We start from the raw sequence: 26,512 nt of genomic DNA, 5'->3' as shown, positions 1-26,512 counted from the left end.
TCCTTACAAAGTACATCCTACTGCTGGGATTCTCCTCTCCCTGAAAGGCAATGCTCAGGCACCCCATCTTTTCTTGGCTCCCTCTTAATATTCCCTTAGGCTAAGTCTCAGTATTTACCTTTGGCTGCTTGAACCTCTCTGCCTAGCTGCAGCCCCTACTAGATACAGCTAGCCTGGCTCTTCCCAGGACATTGCAGATGCTCCCGTTTTACCTTTTTAAACAGGCCATCTAATTGTTCTCACCAGTAACAAAAAAGCCTCAACATTTCTACATAGAGCTGTGCGAAGGACTGGCCAGTGTCTGACTTTCTTGTGCCCTGCTCATGAATAACATCTGCTGGACTGACCGCAGCTCAGAAACCAGCAGTATGGGTGACAGACACAGTTGTTAGAATGTGCTGGCTGGTTCACAAACTCATCTGCTTTTGCTGGAAAATTTATGGTCCTTTCCTTGCAATGCAATCCAGTGTGAGTGTAAGATTAGCTATTCACATTTGCAGCGATACTGGGTGGCAAGTTAATACAAGAAAAATGTGTAAAGGAAAATGGATGGGGAGAACAAAAACGTGCGAAGCAGCATGCCCAAGACAAGAAAATAAACCACAGATCTGTTTCTACAGAGCATTACACCCCTGCTCCCCTTTCACATACCTGCGTCTCGGTGACAGTGGCCGTTTTGGGGGCCAGAGGGTTGGTGAGGGTAATGGTATACAAGATCACTCGGGTCTGATTGCCATTTTCTTCCTTCTTCCAGGGATGAAAGATAATATCTGAGAGGACAAAATAATTTTCACTCAAGTAATTGGAGAGGGTCAGTTCCCTAGGGAAAGGCATAACCATATAACCAAGCTCAGGACAGTATTTCCTTCCCGTTGGAGAGCCTGGCTGCAGAAGTACTGGAGCTCAACTGAGCATGAAAGGTCTCCTGGACTAAATGTGAATACTTTCCCCTCTTTCAAGTGCGGGGAAAGGGTGAGAGGCTGGGGACATATCTCCTCCAGCAAACCTACGGTTACAGGGAAAGGGGGACTACAGCACGCCAAGGGGCACTCTCTTTGCGTTGTCAACGGCACGGTCCGTGCCAGTGTCTGGTGTGGAGCTAGAAGAGCTTTTTCCTCACGCTGTTACGCCTTGAACACAGGAGCAGGCCTTAGCTGACGTTACAAAATAAAAGAGTCTGCTTCTTCCACAAACTTAGATCCAGCTCTTAGAAAATAAAACTTGATAGCCAAACAAAGCTGGTTCTACCTGCTTCTGATTACTGCGAGTACAGACTACGGCTGTCCCAAGATCTGCTCAGAATATCACCCATTCCCTCTACCATCAGGCAAAGCTACACCTCCACGGCATGCGCCAAGACATCCCTTCTATACAGCCCCCTGTACCTCACAGGGGACTCAGCGTCCGTCAGCGAGCGGGCTTTGCCGCCAGCAGCTTACCAGAGAACCGGCGCTGTTCCATGAAGTCCCTCTGGAACTGGGAGTCCGTGAAAAGCAAGTCGTACAGTTTGTCCACGCTGAAGTTGAACACCTCATTCACATACTGACGGCCATTCAGGTCCTCGTAAAAGGCTTGGACTTCCCCTGTGGGGAAACAGGCCCGCAAGCCCCAGACATGATCCTCCATGCCAATATCTGCGCTTTCACAGTACCAGCACCGTCCCATTTAACTTTGTGAAGAAGGAACCCAAAGAAGGTACTTCTAACCATTTTCCTCCACCGATCCCAGGACAATAGTTGGAACGTCAGAAGGTGTAATTAACTACCTGGGTTATTTTAGGGACATCCTCCCAGTTACCCCACACATTAGCCTTCTGCAGCCCAGGATGGGAATTCTTTGCATCTTCTGAACTCTGAGGGTCCAGAAAAGGAATTCAATATTTGCCACTCCAGTCCCGTGCTGGAAAGGACAGGATAAGGCTGAAAGCAACACCGACGGAACGGCCCTTCCCCACATACCTTCATCATGGGTCTCTGACGAGTCACTGAGCTCAGTGGGAATGTCTTCGTTGTCATTGAAGTCTAGGGAAGGGGAGCTCACGGGGCCGATGATCTCTATCTTCTCTCCCATGATATTTGCAATGCCAAGGTCTTTTTCCACAGGACTCTCCGCCACTGCCTCCTCCTCTTCTGGTAACACTCCATCAAACTGCAGCAAGGAGAGAGCCCAGTGAGGGCAAGATCAGCACCTGGAAACTGGGAGTTATTTCTGAAACTTTACATCTGTGGGCCAATTTTCATACCTTTGCACATTTGGCCTTGACATGTCTGGAAACTAAATAATATAGAGAGGAGGAAGGTTACTATACAGTGTTTGTAAAACACACAGACATATTGGATCACCTCCTCTCAAATAACCACACACCGTTCAAGCCTGGGACACACACCAGGTTTTCTGTTTGTTCAGTCAAGCACCCAAACAGTACTGGTTTTGCCCCCATACAAGTCCTGTACAGCCAGGAAAATACAAAGTTATATCTAAACAAGGTCTGCTCTGCTGTAATACTGTGAGGGCATGCAATGTTTCCTAGGGAATAACTGAAGGCAGAAAAGAAATTATAAACCTTGTATCTCCAACACTCCATTTCTTTTCATCTGAAACCATAGTAAGGAAAATACCCTTGCTGCCACGAGTCCCAATTTACTGGCTTTTAGGACAGGCATGCTTTGCTCACTTTTTCTTGGCCAAATGCCACTCTCACAGATATCACTGGCTCGAGGGCTGTGGTCAGCTGCAGTGGAAAAGGAGCTGCGGGGTAAACTGTTACCTCATACATTCAAGGACTACCAGCTGGATCCCAGAGAAAAGGATTACTGCTCCCACTGCAACGGAGGAGAAACACCTACCGAGGCTGGCGCTTCACTGCTTCCCGTAGATGTCAATGTGCTGGCAGTGACAGATTTCTTTGGCAGCTGAGGGCTAGCTTCTGGCTTGGCCTCCATGCTGCTTTTTGAGGAGCTGTCGTTGACTTCATTCTCTTCCACGGGGATTTCTTCACAGTAGCTGAGACGCCACAGAGAACACAGGTTTTTATGTTTACCCTTCTCAGTACAGCTACAACTGGACACACAGAGCAAGTAAGAATACTTCTATGAAGTTTCCAGTCTGACCGGAAGCAGAAATGGCTCAGTGCAGGGAAGATCAAGCCCAAACTTTTCAAGTGTTTATACACAGACTGACAAGCATCAGCAATTTCTGGCCACGTAACATGCTGACAGGCCTTGTGAGTGGGATGCTTTGGCATTTACAGAATTGCTCATCTAGCTCAGCAAGTCGAGAGGCAGGCATTTCAGTCCCTACTGACGTCCGTGAGGAAATGGTACGCTTTCAGCTTTTTAGACATTACACATTTAAGGGCAAACACTTGGCCAGAACCCAGAATCTCTCATTGGGGACAGAATGCAGTTTGAGGTATGCAATATATCAGGACTTCTACTCTCCCCAAGGCCATCTTTTCTTCATCACAGGCAGATTTTATCCCTCCTCACTCACCCCATTGTGTTGAAGTCGTCATCAGGAGGCACGTAGTCTTCATCATCACTGGTCAGACCCAGCTCATTCCCGTAACACTGGTGGACAAAATGCCAGAGCTCCTTTGGACAGAGAGGCTAAAAGAGGGAACAGAGAGCAGCATACATTTTCACCTGAGAATACTAAAATATAACGTAGTTTTGGAACTACCATTGTCAGGACTATTGCATTCCTTGCCCTGAAAGGAGAATTAAGATTCCGACACAGCCCCCGATGGGAGGTGAGAGCCTTCTGACGGCCTCACCTCTTCTGAATTCCAGTGATGCTGTAAGGTGGATTGTGTGTTGCCGGCAGGCTGGCCCAGCTCCAGGCTGGCACATGTATCCTTATATTGTTAGGCCAAGCTGGCTTAGAGATTGTCCCCACCAAGTCGTAAGAGGCCCTTTCGCCAAGTAAGCCTTCACTGTCAGCCCAGGTTCTGCCCTAAAATCTGACTTTGTTATCTTTCCATGCCAGAATCTCACATTACTTAAGACTATCAGAAAGCCAACACGAGGCTACACCCAGAGCAGCACACAAAAGGAGATCTCTCACTACTACAATGCTGTGCATGTAATAATATAATAAGGTAAGCTGTAAACCTGCATTTCCTTTCACAGGTGCTTTCCCCACCTCTTCTGCTGTCTTGACATTGAATGTCTCCTACTATACTGAACCCCAACGCCTTATGAGGTTTTTTTCCTTCTGAATGTGTTTAAATAAAAGCTGCCTAAAGAATGACAGCTGGGGGAAAATGATCTAAAACAGCAACAAAGAAAACCATTTCCTGTTGCAGTTTAAAAATCAAGAAGAGTTTGTCTCACCAGATACCATTGTGAAAAGCTTGTATATACATCCACTTAAAAAAAGAAAATGACTTAGCAAGACCATTCACAACAGCCAGCTTTTTAGGGATGCAGATCAGTTGATCACCATATGACTGCGTTCTGAAGTGCTTAAGAAATAGGGCAGGAGAACTTGTGATTTAAATGTGGTACAGGGATCAAAGGGGATGGATTATTACCCATGAGAAATTAATGACCAATGACAAAAATTTCTTGGTAATGAGGGAGAACAAATCTAGTGAACTTTTTCCTAAGTTGCTGGCTTGAACTTCTTCCCAGAGTTACTGCCTGGGGTAAGGCAGGAAATTTTTAAGCTAGCTCCCAAGAGTAGCAATCAAAAGCATGGCAAAAACCCCTCTAATGATAAACTTTTATCCAGAAAAACGTCTTAACTCTGTTTCACCTGTCTCCCACATGCACTCTAATTCACATGTATGAGGAGGAAAAATGGACTCGGTTCTTTCTCCCTCTCTCCTGCCAGGCGTGGATCCTACACTTGGAAAAAGAGCTCTGGAAATGTTTCCTGTCTTTATCACTCCATGTCTCAGTTCCCGTTTGCTTTGACCTTGAAAGCAAGGGCACTGGATTTTGCTAGGAACTTCAAAAGGCTGATCAAATTACAGCATATGGTAGCAACACAAGCTGCCCAATGCAAAGCGATCCTTTTGCATACTAAATACTATCCCGATTTTCAGGCCAGGGTATTCTGGGTGCTTGATTACTTAAGCCTTCCAGTGTGGTATGAACTCAAGCAGAACATCTCGAAATGCTGGTAGCTCTGTAACACCAGTTCGTGAGTCTTACTCCCGCAGCGAGGCCAGAAATACTCAATGGGCTGTGGAACAAATACACAGATCAAATATAGGATATATGGGGCCCCCGGCATAGCAGGTGCACATCCCTGCTTTATTTTACAACGCAACCCACTAAGCCCTTACCCAGTGCACCCCGCTCCCACCGCAGTTCTCACTTGGTTTTCAGATGCCCTGAACACAAGCTCTTTTTCTGTCCTACCTTGAACTCTTACACTTGTGAAGCACAGACTTACTAAGAGCTTCGCCTGTGCAGTGAGCTATTTCTGTTGCATTTTGAACTATTTTCTTCTGGGCTGTTTCACTTGAATTACGGACCTCAAAAAAAACCCCTTCCTCAGATGCATGCTTCCACACCTCAGCGGAGGCAAAGTGGCATCTACTGTGTGTGCAAGACATGTCTGTACATAGACAGAATTCCATGAGAAAAGAGAATTGCACCTGCTCTGCCTAAACACATGTGCTTACTGTCCCTACATCTTTGTATGCACATATTTTAGTCACAGGTATTATGCTTCTTCATATATCCATCACCTCCCTTTCATCCCACCGCAACATTGAGGTGCTGGTCTCTGTACCTTGTCAAGGAGAGCATTCTGCCAGAGTCTGAACATCATCATGTACGTCCTGTCTCGAGCCCCAAAGGAAGTAAAAAAGTGCTGAATGGGAAGAGATGGAGAGAAAAATCAGTTCAGAAAAGGCCCCAAAAAGGGAGAAAGAAGAGACAAGCCTGTCTGGATCGCTGTCCATCTGCAGTTCGGAGAAGGACTGAGCAAGCCATACAGCACAGTTGCTCAGCTCTTGGGCACTGACTGAAGCTCACAGAGGCCTCCCAGAAAGGCTGAGTGCCTTTCACCCAATGGAGCGAGTCTGAGCACAGAAACAGTTGTTAGAGATGTGCTACTATATAACCCGGATCTTCTACCTGGCCCCACACCCCACACTCGATCTACGCGTGTTCCAGACTCAGCCCAAGCTCTGCACCCAGCCCTTTTCCCTTGGTGCTTCCTCCCAGGCCCCAGGTAGCACAAAGCAGTCAGTTTGGAAAAATCCCGCAACACACATATTCCCCTGCCCCTGACAGCTCTAAGGGGTGGCCCCAGAGGTGGAGGCTTCAAGGATGTACCTTTTCAGTGTCAGTGCAAACTTGGATGGCATTAGGAATGAGCCGTGCTGTTTTTTCCTTGGTCATCGAGCAGATATCCTTCAAGCGAACTGTCAGCTACAGTCAGAGCCATGCAGAAAGGGGAAGGCAGAAAAAGAACACAGGTAGAGAGACACGGATGAGAAAGACAATGGAAAGAATGCTTTTAAAGCAATGTCAGCAAACATGCTGACACAAAACACATGCTCAATGCGGAAGTGTGACAGCCTTACCAGTGTCTCCCAACGGAATATGTTGCTGTAAAAGCAGATCCAGTTTTCAGAGAGGTAGAGGCGGCCCTGCAGGAGAATGTCTCTTTGCAGCGCACATGAGTAATCTGTGGGTGGACAACAGATGATAATTTAGGAGGACCAAAACCAGAAGACAGGACAGCCTAAAGGTGAGGATAAGCAGCAGCATCAAGAGAAGCAGCTACTCGACACCATCCTGCAGAAAGTTAAAGGCAGAGCCAGAAGGAACAGGGCCACAGCTGCTGCTCTGTCCACTAGGTTATGATTCCTCCCAGGGGCATGCCGCAGACAATCTCTCTCACTGACTGATGACCTTCCTTATTAGCTGGTTATTCTGTAGCATTCTGTGTACAATTTCCAGGTTTAAATCTGTCTTTTCCTTTTCACCTTCTAGTGCCATTTTTCATTTCTCTCCCAGTTTAAGCATCCTAAACAATTTCTGTTCCTCTGCTAGGATGTGCATCTTTCAACAGTACGAGATATGGTATGAGATCTCCAGTTACGTAAGATAAAAGAACAGATGCAATGCACTAGGCAGTCACTAATGAGCTGCAAGGCCAAAGCCCAAGTGGGTATGGGAAGGCAGTCATGCGTGAGTAAGGAGCATCAGGGATGTTAGAAAAAAGGGAAGCTCAGTGGTATGCATGTTGAGACATGACCGAATGAGGAAAGAGCTCAATCACCAACACACTGTCAGGTTTGGGGGAGCGCTGTGGAAGAAAACACGCTCCTCAAATCATGAGGGAATGGAGCTGTAGCTGATACGAATCAGCGTTGCTCTCCTTGAAGCAAAACGAATGAAACCCATTAGAATTGGCGAGGAGGGGTTCTGCTTGTGCACAAGAAAGACACAATGGGCTTGTTCCTTGGTGGCAATGTCTTTGATGAAGAAAAAGCTGCATGCACGTACGTGTGCTGGATTTCCTCCCCAAACCATGGGCCAGCACTGCACCAAGGGGCTGACCTTACCTACGATGAGGCGCTCCGTGTCAGGAAGCTGTTTGAAGAGTTTCCTGAAATCTTCATTCCGTTGTTTGTACGTTGGACTCAACACCTGCAAATAACAGAGTGCCTGTTAAAGAGAGGGGCAGGCATGAGTACAGAGGAACGGAGTGGGAGAACAGGAACACCTCGGTAAGGAGAAGGGGGATCAGATGCACTTACAAAGCATGAGGCTAGGAGCTCCCATCACAGCAGACACACAGACGGGAGGATTTGGGATTTAGTGCATTAAGTGAGAAGAAGAGGAGAACCTGACTTGGAAGAGCAAGTACAGAGTAGAAGGGCCATACCCGTATCTGCTAGATAGCAAAACGGAATTGCATGGAAGCTGTGGCTGCAGGAGAAATCTCTTTTCCTGCAAGCCTAGACTGTACAAGGTATGACACATGCTGTGTTTGCAACACATTAGTTAGCTGCCAATCCCCAGCTCTCCCAAGAACTGCATGACAACCCCAGAAAATAGGTGCTTTAGTACAGCTGCAGCCCTGCCAGAGGAACTTGAATGAGCAATGTCATCAAGACCTCAGGAATAATGCAGTCATCCCATTCCTCTCCCCATCAAGCGTTCCACCTGGCAGTCAGTGAACACACAGTTATCTGCTGGTATAGTGAGAACACTTTTGTGGGGCTCAGAAGAGGCTTTCACAGGGACTCAACCATGTTTTGCGCTTATTCTGCAGACACTTGGCTTCATGGAAGGCCTCAGAGTGACACTGCTTGAGGGAGACCAGGAGCTGGCATCTCTCGGGTGTTTACTAAACTATAACGTGACTCTGTCCACGTTAGGCCACCTCCTACACACCATGCCTGTGCTGACAGCTGCTCATAATAGCCAGAACATCTTTTGAGGGCAGAGTTGACCAAAAGAGAGGCAGGTACAAATTAAGGAGGCCCATATCTCCCATCAAATCTATCATGTTCTTTCTCCCACAAATGTAGGGAAAGCGAAGCAACTTGGGGTACAACCTCTTCCTTCCCCATCTCTATCTCCATCTCCTCTCAGTCGCCCTCTCCTGCCTCTGCCAGCTATGCAATACAGATCTCCCAAAGCAGAAAGGTGGGCACACGTCAGAGCCTCCCAGCAAGGGCCCCAAATATCAAAGCGATTATAGAAGGTAGCTTCTGTATGAGAATGGTTTTGGTGGGGTCGCAGGGGTGGGGGGAATGTGGAGTTGATTTAGCATTAGCCTTACAAAATTGTCAAATTCTGTCAAATCAAAGAAGGAAACACAGACAATCCCCCACACCCCAAAAGCATTCCTTCTTCCTTACACCACTCCAACAAACTAGAAACAATACTTTTTAACATCCACTCAGCACTTCAGATATTTGCTCCAGTCCTGTGGGCCCAAAGGGAAGTATCTTTCTTCTGAATAAAATCTGCTAACCAGCAGATGACAGAAATATGAATTTTACTTACCAAACTTCTAGCCTGAACATCTGGAAAAGATCTTGGTCAGAGATGGGCTCCAGCAAGAGCCCAAGCCCAAGATTTCCTGGGACAAGCAGGCAGGATGGGAAAGGAGAGGGGAATAGAGATTACAGTCAGCTCTGAGCTGTGGGCTCAATGCATTACAGCGGCCCAACTTAGCAGTATGGTCTCCATGTGGAGGGGCGCTCCCCTCCCTTCCCTGCAGTAAGGGATGTTCTGACCTGTCTAAATGGTACTACCACAGCCGCTTCTGCTTAGCACCAGAACTTCTGTTAGAGTGACAAACAGTTTGGTTTAGAGACACTCACAGCTGGAATGCCATCTGATCCACGGCTGACATTTTCTTGCAATAAGTCGACAAGCCCCTCCAGGTCCCACAGCGGACATGGCAGTTCTTGATCCAGCACAAGATCCCAGAGAGCCCCACACTCCAGCAAAGAATCCATAGCGTTCCCTCAGAACTCGCACAGCTCTCCGTGTTCTCAGTCAAACTCTGCTTTTCCTGTTCCTGCTGTCACCGCCTCTTGTTTAGATTCAAAGTCGAAAGAGATACAGCAGCTTGGCAGGAGTTTAGATGCCTTCCCCTATTTTCCTGCTTGCATTCAGGTCGTCTGCCCTAGCGGCCTCTGTAAATCTGAGAGAGGATTTGCCCTCCAGTGGACTTTGAAGAAGTGGCTCATTAGGATAAGCGTGCTGGTGGGCAACCTTTGCACTCTTCTGCTCCAGTCTCACCAGCTTCTTGCTGTGGGCATCCCTTAAAGCACTGCAAAAGCGCCGACACCCTTAGCAGCCCCAGGCAGGTCTAAGGCATCTGCCACTCCTGACCAAGGCGGATGCCAGTGCTAGCAACTGAAAGAGCTCCGACCACCAGGACCCAAACGGACTAGCTGTAGTTCACAGATCTACTTGCGGTTTCCAGGGCTGAACAGCATGGTAAACAGCTTGGAGACTTCAGCTGCTTTCTCCCGCCACCTCTTTGAAACCAGAAAAGCAGTTATTCTTATTCCTTCAGTGCCTGCCTCAGGCTCTCCTCTCTAGTCCCCCTCTGCTCTGAAAGGCAGCTTCAGTCTTTGTGTTTCTCATGGAAGGAGCGGGTGGGGAAGATACCAAATTGACTTGCACATGCTTTCAGTTACTGTAGCTGGGTAATTCTGTCGGCCAATGCCCTGCAGTAACCCAGGCTCAGCCCTGCCTCCCAGCAGATGTTTCCTGTAATGGAAAGTTGCTGGACAGAGTGTGCTGGGGGAGGCGCGAGGGGAGTAAGGAGCCCAGTCTAAAGTATATAGCTATGAGAAATCAGCTGTACGAGACCCACGCAGTCAGAACTCTTAAGGGCTCCACTGCTCTTACATGTATCTCTGAGCCACTCCAAAAAGCACAGGTCTTTCTAGGTTTCATTCATTAGTCAGGTCAAGGGCAAGGGCTTCCTTCAGACTCTAGCAAACGAACTCCTTGCAGGTCCCAGGAAGATTGCTTGGAGCGCTGGAGGTCCCTGTATCACTCTGCCCTTAGACCCCTGCCTCTCAGTGGAGTCTCTCTGCTCAAGTGTAGGAATGGACAGGTAAACGTCCACACCGTGACACCAGCGCTGCTCAGCCGTGACGCTGAGTGTGTGGGAACAAGTAGACCAAAGTAAAATCCTCATTCTTCCTACCGAAGTGGGCACACAGATCTCAGAAAAACAAAACCAAAAAAAAACCGAACACCCCAAGAAAGCAACGAACCAGCGCTCTGCAAAGCCACTGTTTCACTCCAGGGCCAGTGACTGCACTTTGCTCACTGACAGGAAGAGCTGGCAAGTGCTCTGTCTGCTCAGATGCACCGCGAAAGCATTGCTGGTGCCAGACAGCACGCAGGTCTCTCTGTTTAGCTCTGTTTGAAGGCAGCAGTACATCCCTCTGCCACCCCAAGACGAGGGGACAATAAATAAAATTTCTGTAGTCTGGGACAGACAAAGAATTAGGATTACGGACATCTGCGAGGTGCCTGCATTGCTTTACTGAATGGCCATCTTTGCTGGAAACTGCTTATGGGATTACTTCCAAATACAAAAAAACCTGCCAGGATGCTTCTGTCTACACACCCACCCAGCTCCCTTTGCAGAGATGAAAGGCACAAGCGATCGGACTAGCTAACCCGGAGGTGGAGACAGCAAACATTAACCCTACTGCAAACAGAGAGAGATGGAACAGGATGGCACTGCGAAGGGTGGAGAGGCTCTGTGGGGGAAATGGGGAGAAAGGGGTGACTCCCCAGGAAGGATCTCCCTGTTAATACACAAATAAATCCTCTGACAGGGAATTTAAAGGAACTGTTGCTGGGGGATGGGACGGGACAGGGAAGTCTGACAGCACAAGAACTGAGCAAGGTATAGTCTTGTACAGCACACGGCACAGAAAACAGGTGAGGAGGAGAGATGGCAATGGCAAGAGGCAGAGAGAAAAGGGGCAAGGAAAATCATATCCAGTTTGCATGACTGATGGACTTGCTCTTAACTCTTTAGGGAAGTTTTACATTGCACCTGGACAGAACAGGAAAACTGGAATAGAACAGAATACATTCTCTGCTTGTGTGGGAGAGTTTAGACCCCACTGACAGCAGGACTGCTATGCTGATTAACGCCAGCAAAGAAACTGGCCACCTGTCCCACAGCATTTCTTCCAAACCCAGTGTGACGTCTTGGGTTTTTTTCCTTTTAAAAGTGAATGAAGAGCAGAGGAAGAAGCTTCAAAGTAATCACTGGCCGTTTGGGGTAGAAAGTGGATTGGAATTCATCGTCACATGAGCTTGCACCAAAAGTTCACTTCTAATTTAGTGCCTTGACACTGTGCCAGGCCTGGTAATCCATACCCCCAAAATCATGGAAAATCTGAAGGGAATTACCCTATGAAAAATACCTGAAAGACAATGACTGAATATTGCTCCAGAAATAGTTCGACAAAATGGTTACTGGAACTTAAAAGATGATTGCACTGATTTACAGAGAAAAAGGCTGTTTGTTCAACACCTTGCTAGCTCATCGTTGGGTCTGGATTTTCACAATAAACCCCGTTTACATGGTTGCTGTTGCTGAGTCAGACTCAGGCTGACAGCCATTGGAAAGCTGTTTCTGATGTTTTCCCTAAAATTATGCATAATTTATCTCTCCTTGTCTTTGCAGGGAATATTTTATTCTTTCCAGCAACTGGGTTTCCCCCTCTGCTCTGGTATCTACAAGGTCTCCAAGAGGGTACACTCCAAGGAAAAAAAAAAAGGCAGCACACCATACCAGCAAAGGCTGATGCCATATGGTGTTCAGTCTTGTGATCGCTTGACGTTGTTCTTGAGAAGCTGCGGGTGCTGCTCAAAGGTCTCCACAAAGAAAGGCCCTTCACAGCATCACAGTCCACCACAGATTCTCAGCCATCTCCTAACTCCTAGTGCACAGGCTTTTGCCGTGGTTCTCCCAAAGGAAAACCTAGGCTCTCTCCTTTACACGGCCACCTGCTTGCATTCGACTGGATTTATTTTTTGAGACTTTCACCTCTCACAAGCCAGGCTGAAAGTTGCCTGTGTGCACAGCATTTGTTTGCAGAACTGGAGGTGCAGGGCTCCTGTCCCACCCCGTGCAATCCTCAGTGCAGACTTTGCTCTCCCAAAGACAACTGGGTAGAACTGTGTTCCTGTTGATCTTTTCAGGTTTACTAGGACAGCAAACAGTTCTAGTAGCATTTAAGAACACCTGAAAGAGACAATTAGTGTCTTTTCACTGTAATTTTTTTTCCCCACTAACCACTCTGGGGCTATCCTGCACATAGATGAAGAGGAGGGCGTGGTTCAGGTCAGTTACAGGGAGAAACTGTAAGAAGAAAAAATTTCAAGCATGGTTGCAAAAGAGAATGGAGGTGAAAGGAACATGTGTAGACAAACACAAAAGAAAGGAGTACAAAGTAAAGCAGACCTTGGAATCTAAATAGTAAACTGAAAACTTCATGGACAGATATAAATCTCACCTCTTCACTGGTGTCAACTGTGTTAGCCCTAACTTTTCAAGATCATCTTATTCTGATTTCCGGGAGCATGCTCTGCAGATTCTCCTGATGCCTGGTGTCTACCAGCACAGGGACTAGAGGAGGCAATTTACAGAGCAAGATTACAGCCTTGCTACAGAGTGGCAGCTGGAAATGCTGCCAAAAATTGGAGACATACAGTCTAATTTAGGAACAGTCAGGGAAGCAGAAGGATCAGCAGTCCAACTGAGAGAGAAGTAGGCAGAAAAAAAACTCATGGCAGATGTGCTAGGCTCAGTGCCTCCACTGTACGCTGACCTCAAGACCCAAAAACAGAGCTCCTCCATGCTAGGAAATGGGGCCCTTCATCCAAAGCCCAGAGAGAAGGAGAACAAAGGAGATATTTTGCTGCCAAGGGTGAAAGCTATCTCCAGTTTATCTCTAATTTTAATGACATCTGCTGGGTAATAAATTCCTTCTACCAACGTGTGGAGCTCCTGCCACCCCCACAGCCAGTGCGGCTTTGTCCTTCATGTCATCAGGGAAGTGAAACACAAATTTCCCACCTCTCTATGCACATCAGGTCTACAGAGTAAGTCGCATCTCTGTTTCAGTAAACAAAATTAGAGAAAACTTGGTTTTGAGGTTTACTTTTTTAAAAATTAAAATTTTTAAAATAATAAATCAATTAACATTAATTCAACATGCAGACACACAAAGCCAAAGCAGACACAGGCAAACTGTATCCTGATGGCTAAGCATAGACGGATGGGGCTTAAAACACAGCTGACCAACAAACTGAGCTTCAGTCCATAAGAATAGCAGTTCTTCCAAACCAGTCTCCATGTCTGCAGTTCCTTTCCTAAAGGCATGAGAAATATCTCAGGGAACTTTTCTTTCTGCTGCTAGTGAACTCAGCTAGCCCAGTGATGGTCTGCTCTTCCACCATGAGGACAAGAATATAAAGCAAACCCCATAAGGTTGAATGTATTTATTCTCAAACTGGTGTTCTTTTCTAAATCCCACAGTGCACCTGGACCAGTTTGCATTTGTCCTCTGGAAAGCAGAGAAAGCACACCAAAACCAAGAAAGGGCAGGTCTGCCAAACCAATCCATGACCATGGTTCACCCCTTTTCTCCAACTTCTAAATCTGGTAGGGATGTCACTCCCAAAAAGCACTGGTAGGATCAAAGGGAGAACGCACAAGGCGAGAGAAGTTGGTAGCATCTGAAGGAAAAAGTAGAGAATAAGGAATGCAGGAGAGGGAAAAGGAAGGGTTCCAACTGGCAAAGAGGGATACAGCACTACAAGGACAAAAAGACCAGTTAAAAGCAGCAAAAACTGAAGTAATCTTAGGAAACCGGCATTCTGACCACCAACGCTCTGGGGTTCTTTGAGGACCGTGTGCTCTTTGAGGCAAGGGCTACAGTTTTGGTTTGTGTTTGCACAGTGCCTGGCAGCCAGGCCGGTTGAATTGGCACAAAGAACAAAGCGGAAGGTGGTTGCTCCAACCATAGTGAAGTTTACATAAAATAAAAGCAGGAGAAAATGAGTAAAGGAAATTGTAAGGCTTTGTGAAGGGGTAGCCTCCACAAATACATATCTAGAGCTGCTCTCAGTAGGGAAAGGAATAGAAGAATCAGAATGGTCCAAATGCCAGAAAAAGCCTGCCTGGAAAGAATTGGCAAAGAAGGGAAACTATACCAAGGAGATGCATTAGCAAATTTTTAATGTTCATAATACTACCACGTAGGATTGACTGCCTTCCTGGAGACTGCGACCCATCCGTATTTCCACATTGCTGCTTTTATCTGGCCTGAATGTCTCTACTAACTAGAACCTGGTTTGGTTTGGTTTTGTTTTCTAAAGGAAAATAACTGGAGGTGGGGGGAAACCACAAAAAATGCAGCCAGTGCTTACTCTCCGGATGTACTGTCTCTCATGCTGAAAATATATGGAGGAAAAACAAGAGAACAGAAAAATAAGATAGAGGACATGAAAACACAAGAGACCCACAGAAGCAGACCACAGCAAAGCATTGCGCAGTCGGGTATGGATCTCAGCAGCTACAGTCAGAAGCAGCTTTCACGTAATTGCACAAGTCACCTTTAGCCGTGGCCACAGATTCACACTTTTGCAGCAGCCTGGTTGGGCCCGTGCATCTGCCCAAGCTGCCTCACTCACTCCACATTCCTTTATCTGCCACTTCACCAGTTTGACCTAGCGTGGTTTATACTTCGTTCTTAATGCCATTGCCTCTATGCTTCTCTCTGCTTCCAAGATCATGTCTTTTCCTGTCCTTGCTACTATCCTGGTGCTGATTATATACAGCAAGTAAATAAGCCCGCTCCTCATGCCTCTATCAAATCTGACCACACTGGATCAGCCAAAAATCACTGGTTCTAATGCCTCAGGCTGCAGGAAGGTAGGAACTGTTGCTCTACATGGAATGGCTGCTGCATTTGCCTACAAAATCACGGTACTGCTGGTACTTCAGGGCACTCAAGGGGTGGGGGTTCAACTGTGCAAAAGTGACACCGACTGTGGAAATTTGCACATCACCCGCTTTGTACCAAAAACACTGCCACTTGCAATTGCAGGACGAAAATAAGATCAGGGCAGAAGGAAAAGATGGTTTGTGTTTCTGTGAGGTCAACAGAAAATAACTCCTCTCTCGCCCCACGCCACCCTGAGAGATGCAAAGGGTTTGCACGGCGGCACCTCTGTCACCACATCAAGACCAACTCTGCTGGGAAACCGGAAGGTACAGGATGTGGAGATCATCAGAAGAGTGACTCAAACGACAAAACTTTTGCTATCTCTGGCACCCTTTCCCTCAGGATTGCAGTCCTCCTTTGCCAGTTCTGAGCCATTTCCATCTGCTCCTTTTGGAAATGGTCAGTATGCCCCAGTGCCACTGCAAAGCCCCTTTGCACCTTCCCCCCGACCCAGAAACCCAGCCCATATTCACCCAGGGACAAGAGAAACTGGAGTACTTACATTATACCAACTCTGGCTTTTCTGTAAGGACAAAATAAAAGAGAAGCATTAGTTAGCACAGAGATCTTGGGATCAAAAAGAAAGACGGACAGAGAAACTAGGCCCAATCTGGTTTGTATGATTAGTGAAGTGAAAGTGGGATTAAACAGAAGTTTTTCAATGGATTTCACAGTGTGGTCTAACACAGTTATTTCCAGTTACAGGAACAAAGAACAAATCCAGAAGCACGATTCCATAACAGGAAACAATTCGGGCTAACGTGTGCATGTCCACATGCACACACACACTCTCACGCACGCATGCTGTAATCGTTTTTGCAGAACAGCAGCGCCCACTAGCAACACAGGAGCTAATCATAATCAGTGCCAGCCATTTCTTTTAGAGGCTTCATTCTTCCATGTCTGCTGGCTAGGTTGCAAAAATCACATTGCGTTGAACGCACCCTGTGCAAATAAGCCCTTGAAGAACTACCAGGAGGAGGGACACAATTTTACTCACAAAAGCCATCGGGCAAAACTTTCAATTGCATTTTCAATTTTAAATGGGAGACACACACAGAGCCAGGAGAACTGCTGAAAAAAAAAATCACTAGGAAAGCAAAGCAAAAAAAAAATGCCTTTTTTTTTTTTTCCAGAATTTCACTGCACGGTGTTTTGCATCATCTGCACATGTGATTTTTTTTTTTTTTTTTCTCCTCATCACGGCATTTCAGATGGTTTGAGAGGAGAGGCCACACATCACACTGGAGCATATGAAAAAGCTAGCTCAGCTTGGAAAGTCACACTTGGCACTTTTCAGCTGAGGTGAGATTCATCCGTACAGGGAGAGGAAGAAATAAACTTCACACTCCCACACCAGTCAGGCCAGCTTTCCAGTGGCAAGACAGCCCCCATTTTAGGGTGGATTTGCCTCAGGGCACTGAAGCCTGGGGGCACTGTAGCCTTTCACCACTCATGGTGGTCAGCTACAGTGCATATTGCCAGGCACGCTGTGTATCAGCAGCCACACAGCTGTGCCCGTCCCCCCTCTCCCAAGCAGCAATGGCACATCTACATTGCACCTGGGGGAGCAATGTCAAAGACAGAAGCAACGTTTCCCTGCATTTCTTTCTTTGAAGTTATCTTGCTTCTGACCTTGGACTGGGAGTATTTTTCACAGCTTTATACCCAGTCTGGAATATGAAGGAAAACGTACTGTTCTCCACCTGGTAAGACAGCCTGTGGAAGTTTCACTCAGAGAGTTAAGTTTGTATTCACAGGAACACAGAAACTACCTGCACTGGGATCACCCACAGCAGGACCAATGATGTATAGGATGCTTACCATAGGAAAGTACACGCCAAGTGTTAACGAGATCAGATTGGACCAGAGATTTCTATGAAGACATGGGGTTGCTTACACTGTTTTCTCCCTGTACCTCCCAGCTTTCAGTTTCCTATGCTCCCCATATGCCACTCCAGCAGACAACCTTACTGGCATCTAGATCTCATTCACGGAGCCAACATTTCTGAAGGATCCCTTGCAACCTCGGGCATTTCTGCCAGTTCCACTGCACTAGTCTCTAATGAAAAACCCCACAGTGACATAGGATATGCCACAGGCCAAAACACAACCGTTTGACTTTAAAAAGAGCAATACCCCTAAGGCCTTTCCCCGAATCCTGGGGAAAGGATATGAACTGAAGGTCTAAATACACAAAATGGCTCATCAACTAACCGGGTAATTTCCTCCTACTTCCTACACTTTTCCATACTCAGCCATACTCTCCGTTCATAAAGGACCTGGTTGAAATCATCCTTCTCTGCAAGTAGGACATGGAAAAAGGCCTTACGCAATTCAGCTATACGAACAAGATATCAGGGGAATTAATCTTAATCCATGTACACATCACCTTGCCCCGAGGAGCACAGGGTCTAAGATGGAGCGATTTTCCTGCAAATTTGTTTTGCCATCTGTCTGCCTTAATGAGCAAAAGGCATAACTCAGAAATTCCTGGGGAAAAAAAAATCATAATCAAACTATAATTGGCATAGAGAAAACAGAGACACTGCTGTCCCTGTGTCTTCTAAATCAGGGTGCACATGTTGTGGTGTCAGCACACTGCAACAGGATTTCATTCCCCTCTGCTTCATTAATTGCAGTAACTATTTTTTCCCCCCTCACATTTGAATTTCCCCAAACCGCAGCTCCTCTGTAAAGGAGCTCTGCAGACCCTCCTTTCTTAAGCTCTTCCAAACCATTATACTGTCGGCCAAGCCCTCCACCCAGTGTTCTGAAGATGAGGAGGTTCCATCCCCCTGGCCCCTGTATTTTGCAGGTAGAACAGACTACAGGAAGTCCAAAGAGAAGGAAGCCTATCTGAGCCCTTAAATCTATCTTCAAGTAGTATTTTAAGTCACTGAGAATCAGAATATAGGAGGATGCAAACTATGAAAATCAAGAGACAGTATAATGGAGGGGAAAAAGAAAGAAAAAGGAAAAACATATCCTTACTTTGAGCAGGTTAAGTCTGTCATACTGGAAAAAGAAACCATAAGCATTAGAACTGAAAAGAGAAAATAAATAAGTAACAGAGGAATGGAGTTGCACACAGAAGTGGAAAAGATGTCACTGATTTGCAGAGGCGATGCTACAGGAGCAGGTACCAGAGTTCATAGTTACGTGGTGGCTGTAACCAGGAAGAACTTAGGAGAACTTGAGGAAGGTGAAAAATAGGGTATTTTCTCTGAGCCTTTAACTAATATAGTGTTGCCCCTAAGTCTTCACGGGGTAATGATCTCATATTTCCATATACTGCTATGGGCAGATGGGAAGCAGCAGATCACGCATATGAAGTTCAGCCTGCTAACTTGATGCCAACAGAAGTTTCCACCTTTTAGCATTACTGGGAGCGGGATCACAACTCACTCCTACATCCTGCTGCTTCCAGGGGAACAGAAACCTTTTACCAAGTGAATAGAGCTCTTGAAGTATCCCTAAGTCCATTTTAAAACTGGGGAAACAGCGGCACAGAACCAGAGTGAGGGACAAATTCCAGAGCCGTTTCTCCTGACCTGTGTACTTCCAAAACCTATGCCATTCACCCGGCTTCTAAATGCCCATGGCCAAAGAAATTGATGAAATTTATTCCCAAATCCCTCACCCCAGTCTAAAACGACCAGAATTTCTTGACCTACTACCTAAAGGGGGATTATACCACCCAGTGGGAGGGATAAGGGAGAAGACGCAGGCAAACTTTTCTCATAACTGCACACTGAAAGGACATGGTGCAACAGTCATAAGCTGCAGTAAGGGAAATTCTATTCAGATAGAAGGAAAAAGCTCATTCACAACAAGAGTGGTTAAGCACTGGAGCAGGGGCCCGACGAGGCTGTGGGATCTCCAGTCTTGGAGGTTTGCAAAATGTGCCTGGTCAAGACTTCAGACTGACCTGGTCTAAGCACTTCAGCTCTGCTTTGAGCAGGAGCTTAGACTAGACACTTTCTGAGATCCCTTCCAACCTAAACTGTTCTACGATCTCCAGGGCCTACATAAAAATTAATGTTTTCCCCTAACCTGATAGTTATCCTCAGCATACATTAGTAGCTATGGACAGTGGGAAGAACCTGAAGGATTTGCAATGGCAAGGAAACCACTTTTATTCTTGGGCAAGATTAAAACAGTTTAAAATAGGTATTTCATTGTTGGCTGCTAGAAAAAGGTTGGTTTTTTTTTTTTTCCTGAGTTCAGAAAGCTGTTCCAGAAGCAGCGGTGTTTGCCAGTAAAAGCCTAAAGGCTGACGCAGGCCTATAGGTGGTTTGGTCCATGCCATGCAGGTAGACAGCATGGAAAAGCAAGCTCCAGAAAAGATTTCCTCCAGATGTAATCCAGTGCTTAAAAACTCCTGGTGAAGCGCTCCCTCTGACGGCAACACTGCAGCACAACAATTAACACAACAGACAAAAGAGGGCACGGGACTTCAAGCAGATCTGTCAGCAATTGTATAAACACAGCATCAAACTCATGGGCTCAAGCTGTTTCATTTCATTAGCAAGACAGGTTGGAAAATCAGACCATTCTTCTCACAGAAGAGGGGTGAGGAGAGGAGAAGAGGCTGAGAAGGAGACTCTAAAATCTTTGTCCCTGTCTTGAACAGATACCATCGTCATCATCTGTGTGGGGAGAATCAGGGGGTTTATTATGCCTGGGATTCCTCACTGGTACCAGAGAAACCACCTTGCGCACCACAGAAAAGAGATTCAGCCCTCACACTGCTTTAGGCTCACCCTGTGCACAGACCACGGGTGAGCAGGGCAGGAGGCTCTGACGCAGGCTGGCGTAGGTCAGGCCAGGATCCCCTTCCCTCTGTGCATCAGCTTGCCTGCACTGGAACTCAGCTGATTCCCACTTCCCTCTTGTTTCTCTAATTGTCTTAAAGTTGTTGGGTTTTATCTCTCGAAAAAGCAGGGGCTGGCTGCAAGCACATCACAGTACCACTACACACACCTTTTATGCGTACATCGCTCTCTACCAATGTTCTTCCCACCAGTCCCTCTCCTAACAAACCTCTCCATAGCTTAGGCAAAGTGCCTTCAGCCTACCATAGCCTAGCCATGACCTGTCCTGACCCGCACACCTCTACTCACCAGCAACCCTTTCGGGACTCTGCTACTCCAGACCTGCATTTTCCATACAACTTCTTTCACACCTCACTTGAGACACCAGTTCCACAGTCCTCCTTTATAGTTATCCAAGCTACAGTTACCAAGCACAAAATCTGTCTAAACGAAGACATGAAGAAGCTTCCAGCAGACACCAGCAAACATGCAAGGTCAGGCTGGTTACAAAAGGCATTGTGACCAAGGGAAAACAGTAAGCCACCACTGTAGACTTCACTGCTCCCTGAGAACTTGCCTAGAATGAAATCTAAGGCATCAACTGGGGAAAGGCCAAGGCATTGATTTCTTGGATTATGAAGCCATCCAAGCCTTTCTGGTTTTAACTTTACTCGTATACATGTGGAAATGCCAACATTCTGTCCAATAAGCATCCCATCTGCGTTTCGCATTTTTACACTCTTCTGAGGGTAGCATAGAGATGCGAGATCCAATCTCAAATGAGCTTATCTCCAATCCAAGCACCCACAGAGGGATCTTCTACTTATTACCTTTCAGAGCGAGCCCATGAATTCTCACAATTCATTTGGGACAGGTCTGTTCTAACAGGTTTAAGCTGGGTTCATCTGAAATCACTGATCTTTAATATTTACATCACACAGGAAAGCATGGAAGGGCAGTAAGGTGATATCACTGGCCACAAAGCTACTACTCATCATAAAAAGCAGACAAGAAGTTATGGAGATCAACTCTTGCTTCAGAAAGGCATAAAGTAAGAGAGAAAAGAGAAGGGATCATGATACTGTTCAGCCTACCAAAGCCAGCAGATTTCTCCCTGGCAAAGACAGCAGCTCACTTCAAGGGAGAGGGGAAGCAACCTTAAAACAAAGGCTAAAATTAGTTGGAAATTAATGAAGGAATGTGATGGACAGGCCAGTTCTCACACCGTGTGAGCAAATATTAATGAGATCCCAGTGATATAAGTGAAACCAGCTTCTCAGCTACAGGCATCGGGCTGAGCTCTTGCTGACATTCTCACAGCCGCACCAGGAGAATGCCTTACTGGGGTCACCGCTCAGTACCACGGGGAGGGTTTCTGAACGATGAGACAATTCTACAGTGGGGGACAGGAGAGAAAAAAGAAGGCTTACTTTGGAGAGGCGCTTGTGTGACTTAATCGGAGAGAAAGCATGCAGGAATGAAAAGAGAGAAATTAAGGAAAGAAGAAAAATTACCTCGCAAATCAAGAGAAGGAAAACCCACAAACCCAACAGAAAGCATTATATCCCCCCTTTTGCTTGTGAAAAGCACCATGAATTAAAGTCAAACTTTAGTAGTCACTGTGTTGGTAAAAATTGCACTCCCAAGGCCTTAAATTGCAGCACTTTATGGGCCAGGACAATGCAACTCATCTCTGCAATTCCCCCTTACCAGGGACGCCATTTCCTTGGCAGAGCATCCCCCAGTGTGGCTGTAAACATAGCGTGCCCTGCATCCTGCCTGCCTCCCATCTGCATGGCTGTCTTTTGGGATGGACTGCTGGCACCAGAATGTGTGAGAGTTTCATCCAGTCCTGCTGCCCTGGGACAGTGTTTGTAGGTTGCTTTTGGCACAGGAAGCAAGTCTGACCTCAAGGGCAGCCTCAGAACTGACGGGTCTCAAATGATTCATCTTGAAAAAACCCTTCACTCCCTCTTTGTAACTCACATACTCCCCTCCCTTAGTGGCAAGAGATCGGTTCAGCCCACTGAATGTGGGCCAGTGAATTCTGTTTCCTCTGCTGACAGTGACCACAAAGTGGGCTAGATGAAGGCTTCTTGTGTGCGTGACACAATCCAGCGACAAACTGGGCAAAGATCTAACAACTCATTTCACAGAAGCCATCAGAGTTATGCCTGTGACACCATGAAGTTTCTCAGGCTGAAATATTTCACTTCAAAAATCTGGAAAAACACAAGTGCTCCTGACAGCTAACCATCTTATAATACGCCACTGACATTAGGGTTATAATCAAAGGTTATGTCTGGCTCCCAAGGCCCTTGTCTGTGTTTCACCAGGTCCTGCTGCTCACAGAAAATCAAGCGTCACCAAACCTGAAACCCTCTTCCTCCGCACAGCAAAGACAAGGCTGCTTCTAATATGGTCAAAAGACACAATACCTTTCTAAGAAAAATATCATCTGCCCTGGCCAAGCCAGTCACAATACTGCACCCATAGGAGGCAATGTGCAGAGGGCTGGCAAACTGATTCTGTGTAACCTGAACCTCATCTCAACACAGGGCTTAGACAGGACTGGAGAAGTGCATGGGCCCTTCACAGGCTGTCTGCAGAGGAACTGTTATCTGTTCCATGACGCTTCATGATCCAGATGATAAAATGTAATCGCAACAACTGATTTTCAAGGCCTTTCTCAAAACCACAGAGCCTCTCAAGGAAACAGGACCTTGACTGCAAAAAGGTTAGCCTACATAAACCGTTATGGAACTGCAACTCAGTTATGGGATCAGCAACTCATGGGCTCAGGTCGCTGAAAGGATGAGCGCGCTGTGCTGAAGCCTGACCTAGGCAAATGGCTCCCGGTTAGGAGAATTTTCAGAAGTACGATGGGGGAAGATGGAGGAAAGTTAGCCAGAGAAAAAAAAAAGGCACAGGACAAAGTCAGTGTACTGCATTAGAGAGTTTAGAACCAGGGACATGTGCATATCTTGGCCAGAGTCATTTGCTCACTCCTCACCTTGGAGTTCTTGGCCCCACTGCGGCCTGACTGAGAGGAACAGCTACGCTGTACACCCTGCTCCGGCGTGGAAGGGGATTTGTCTGACGAGTGATCTGAGCCTTTTTCCACCATGGCGTCTCCTTGGGAGTCCTGCGGTGTTGGGGACCGGGAGCGTTTGCGCAGGATCGGGGAGCAGGCAGGCGTGCTGCGGTTTGAGTTACTGGCAGTACTGCAGAAAGAAAGAAAGAACAGGGTTAATAATCTTCAGCTCAAACAGAAAGCAACTGCACCCATGCCCTGAGGTGGAATATTACCACAGATTTCTCTACTAGCACAGCGAACAAATCTGGCTTCCTGAAGCAATGCACCCAATGCCACACTTAGGACTTATGTCCCCACTAAAATGAGGCTGTAGACAGTTATTTACCAGCGGCAGAGGGAACTACAATGGCCTGCCAGTGTCTTTCTCCACCCACACTTCAATTCATCTGACAACAGATGAATACCTATGAGAATGAACTAATTCTCTCCTGTCAGCTCTAAGAGTTTAAAATTATGATCTGGGCTTAGAAAACCTAAACCTGCACTCAAGAATGAGGGAGATGTCAGTGTGTTCTTGTTACAGTCTCACTCTGTCCCTCCTTTATTTCATTTCAGCAAGCATAACTATTCTCAACAGGATGCACAAAAATGGAATAATCTTTTAGAAAACACTCCAATAAAGATCATCAAAAATAATGGGGCACTGGGAGGGGAGTCATGATGACAGACAATGCAGTCATGATTTCCTGTATCAAATCATCCTTTCCCACACCAGTTAGAGTTGGGCATGAAAATGTTTTGCTATAACATAAAAGCTTTCATGATTCAAAAAAGAAGTTCCCCTTTCATAATGGGGACAAGCAAGACCTTTCAGAGTTTTATAGAAATAATGAAACATTTAGGAGAATAGAATCTCTCATCCCGTATCTCCAGCAAATACCCTAACACCTAAATCAGAAAGCCAGTTACATACAAGTATACACAAAACCGGAAAACTCATATTTCCCTCACTGTTCCTTCTCTTTTGATGCCTCTTCTTCCTGCCAGACTCTTCAAAATACCACAGGCTACATCCATTTTTCCCTGTGTAACTCATTTCCTTCAGCAGTCAAATCTATTTATGACCAGCTCGAACATCTCTGAGGCCTTTCCAGCTGGTACTGTTCAACTCTGCAAGCTGCACGTTACAGTGGAACCTGGGCTGATCCAAGGATGAACTTTGTGCTAACTCTGCCATGCTGAGTTGTTACGGTACCCTGTTATCTTCTGAGCATTAGAAAGCAAGCCATATCTGAGTGACATAAGAGCAGGCAATAGAAAAAAGATGAGGGAATTACAACTGTAAGGGGCTGAATTAAAGAAGCTAGTGTGCCAAAACTCTTAAGGGCTATAATTTAAGCTCAATTATATACAGTAAACTCAAGTTTGCTTCTCACAATGGGATGTACAGTGAGGTAGTTTAAAATGGATCACTTCCTTTCTGAAAATCTAGAAAAGTTGAATACATGCCTGAGGTTTCATTAATTCTCAGATAAAAATCATATCCACCTCTTTACTCTGAAGATGCCAAAAACATTTTACAAATACTAGTTAGCAGATACGGGTAGATAATGTAATACACTCCTCCAGTAGTTATCAGGTTTAGTTTGGTTTAGACCTGCACAAATTATCCTCTGTTTGCTAGCTGCTTGTGTTAACGCGCAAGTGATGAAACTTTCCTTAAACAATTCACAGAAAGCCTACAACAAAGTCGCTTATGCAAACAATAACAGAAACAAATTTCACACTCACACGTGCAACAAGCTTGCAATTGGCAAGAACAGTAGCATGGCACTTTGCAGAAAACCCTTAGAAGACATTTTCAAGAATATGAAGTGTGGAAGTTCATATGGATAATAAACAGGCTAGAGAAACTGGGTTTGCATAATGCTTTGTAAGCAGGGAAAAAGATGGATTAAAGTACAGGCTCCACTCTGTTACCTATCTCTACTTAACAGACTGACAATCATATACATATAGAATAATAAAAAGCTGCTTGTTCAAATGCAACCTAAACCCCAAGTTAGCTCCAGTGCGAAGACTGGCAGAGTAATTCCCACCCTTAGCTTGTTTCTTTACAGTTCACACCAAACAATGGCACACCTCATGGGTGAAATATGCCAACAGCATACCGCATCCTCCCTTTCGCTGGTCAGGACACAGGAATACTGAATACTAACTACATGTGCAGCACAACTGTAGCAACATTCAAGCTTTAATCCCTCCAAATCATATTTGAAACAAAACAAGAGACTGAACAACAGGTGATCTGGACCATTCTCCCAGCAGCACTGCCTGCAACAGTTTAAGCATATCATGAAGCAAAATTATCAGGGTTTTTTTAGCTTATTGAAATGTTCAAAAGCATCAGGTTTCTTCATAGCCTTTCAGCTGATCCTGTTAAAATGGGTATTTCACCTTTTCTGTCCTCCTGCTGCTGCTTCTCCTGGCTAAACTCAAGATGTACACACTTTTTTAACAACCCAGCATAGCTGCATCCAGTGTACCAACCGCAATCAGCAACTACGTGCATGTGCAGAAGGTGCTGTGCGAATGGTACTAAGACTTGAAGTTCATCAGCAAGGCTTCCAGAAATGGAAATGGTTTTGAATTGCCATTCCTACTGTTAAGAACTCTAAATTCTGAGGCCATATTGCTCCTGCTTGCGCTGTGTTATTGCTTATCTGGCATTACATCACATTTCCCAAATCGTGCCCCCCCAGCATGCTTGATTCAACATAAACCGGTTTACCTGAGAGGTCCGCAGAAACAGAAGGCACAAATTTGAAGCCAATATTCCTGAGTCACATATCACTGCACTAAATTTGTTTTAACAGACATACTCGTTTTTCCTCTACAGCTCTACGAAACCTGAATTATCATGCATAACCTCCCTCTCATTTTCAGTTCCTATGAGTCCATACTCACAAGTTTCGCTTTGAGTTTCAGCTTCAAGAAAGACCAAGTCAAATTCCATCAAGGTTTCGCTTGCTTTCAGGTTACGGTTATGAAAGAGCACTGAGTTTTTACCGCTTCTAAAGTAAAGCACAGAATAACCTGTTCAAAACCAGGGTACAGCTGCACGACATGCATGTGAAACTTGGATGAAACTTGCTAAAAGGTTCGCTACTGTTT

At 46.0% G+C, this 26,512-nt stretch overlaps 1 protein-coding gene across 7 annotated transcripts in view; it reads right to left on the bottom strand.

The window, feature by feature from the left end:
• Nucleotides 1-26,512, bottom strand: part of GRAMD1B (GRAM domain containing 1B) — a 100,974-nt gene that overhangs the window by 13,346 nt on the left and 61,116 nt on the right. For 6 of the 7 annotated variants that reach the window (XM_075116414.1, XM_075116415.1, XM_075116412.1 and 3 more), the window contains 11 exons: nt 23,315-23,525; nt 15,987-16,007; nt 7,532-7,616; nt 6,545-6,648; nt 6,294-6,389; nt 5,746-5,826; nt 3,493-3,608; nt 2,847-3,003; nt 1,959-2,148; nt 1,440-1,583; nt 652-770 (listed from right to left, as the gene is read on the bottom strand). In XM_075116414.1, coding sequence (XP_074972515.1) covers nt 652-770; nt 1,440-1,583; nt 1,959-2,148; nt 2,847-3,003; nt 3,493-3,608; nt 5,746-5,826; nt 6,294-6,389; nt 6,545-6,648; nt 7,532-7,616; nt 15,987-16,007; nt 23,315-23,525 — 1,324 coding nt within the window. The remainder of the gene's footprint in view (nt 1-651; nt 771-1,439; nt 1,584-1,958; nt 2,149-2,846; nt 3,004-3,492; nt 3,609-5,745; nt 5,827-6,293; nt 6,390-6,544; nt 6,649-7,531; nt 7,617-15,986; nt 16,008-23,314; nt 23,526-26,512) is intronic. The other variant, XM_075116410.1, reaches the window with a different exon arrangement.

This window comes from Phalacrocorax aristotelis, chromosome 22 (assembly GCF_949628215.1).
Source record: "Phalacrocorax aristotelis chromosome 22, bGulAri2.1, whole genome shotgun sequence".
NCBI lineage: Eukaryota > Metazoa > Chordata > Aves > Suliformes > Phalacrocoracidae > Phalacrocorax > Phalacrocorax aristotelis.
The sequence above is the reverse complement of the archived record's forward strand: the minus strand, read 5'-3'. Positions and strand labels throughout refer to the sequence as shown.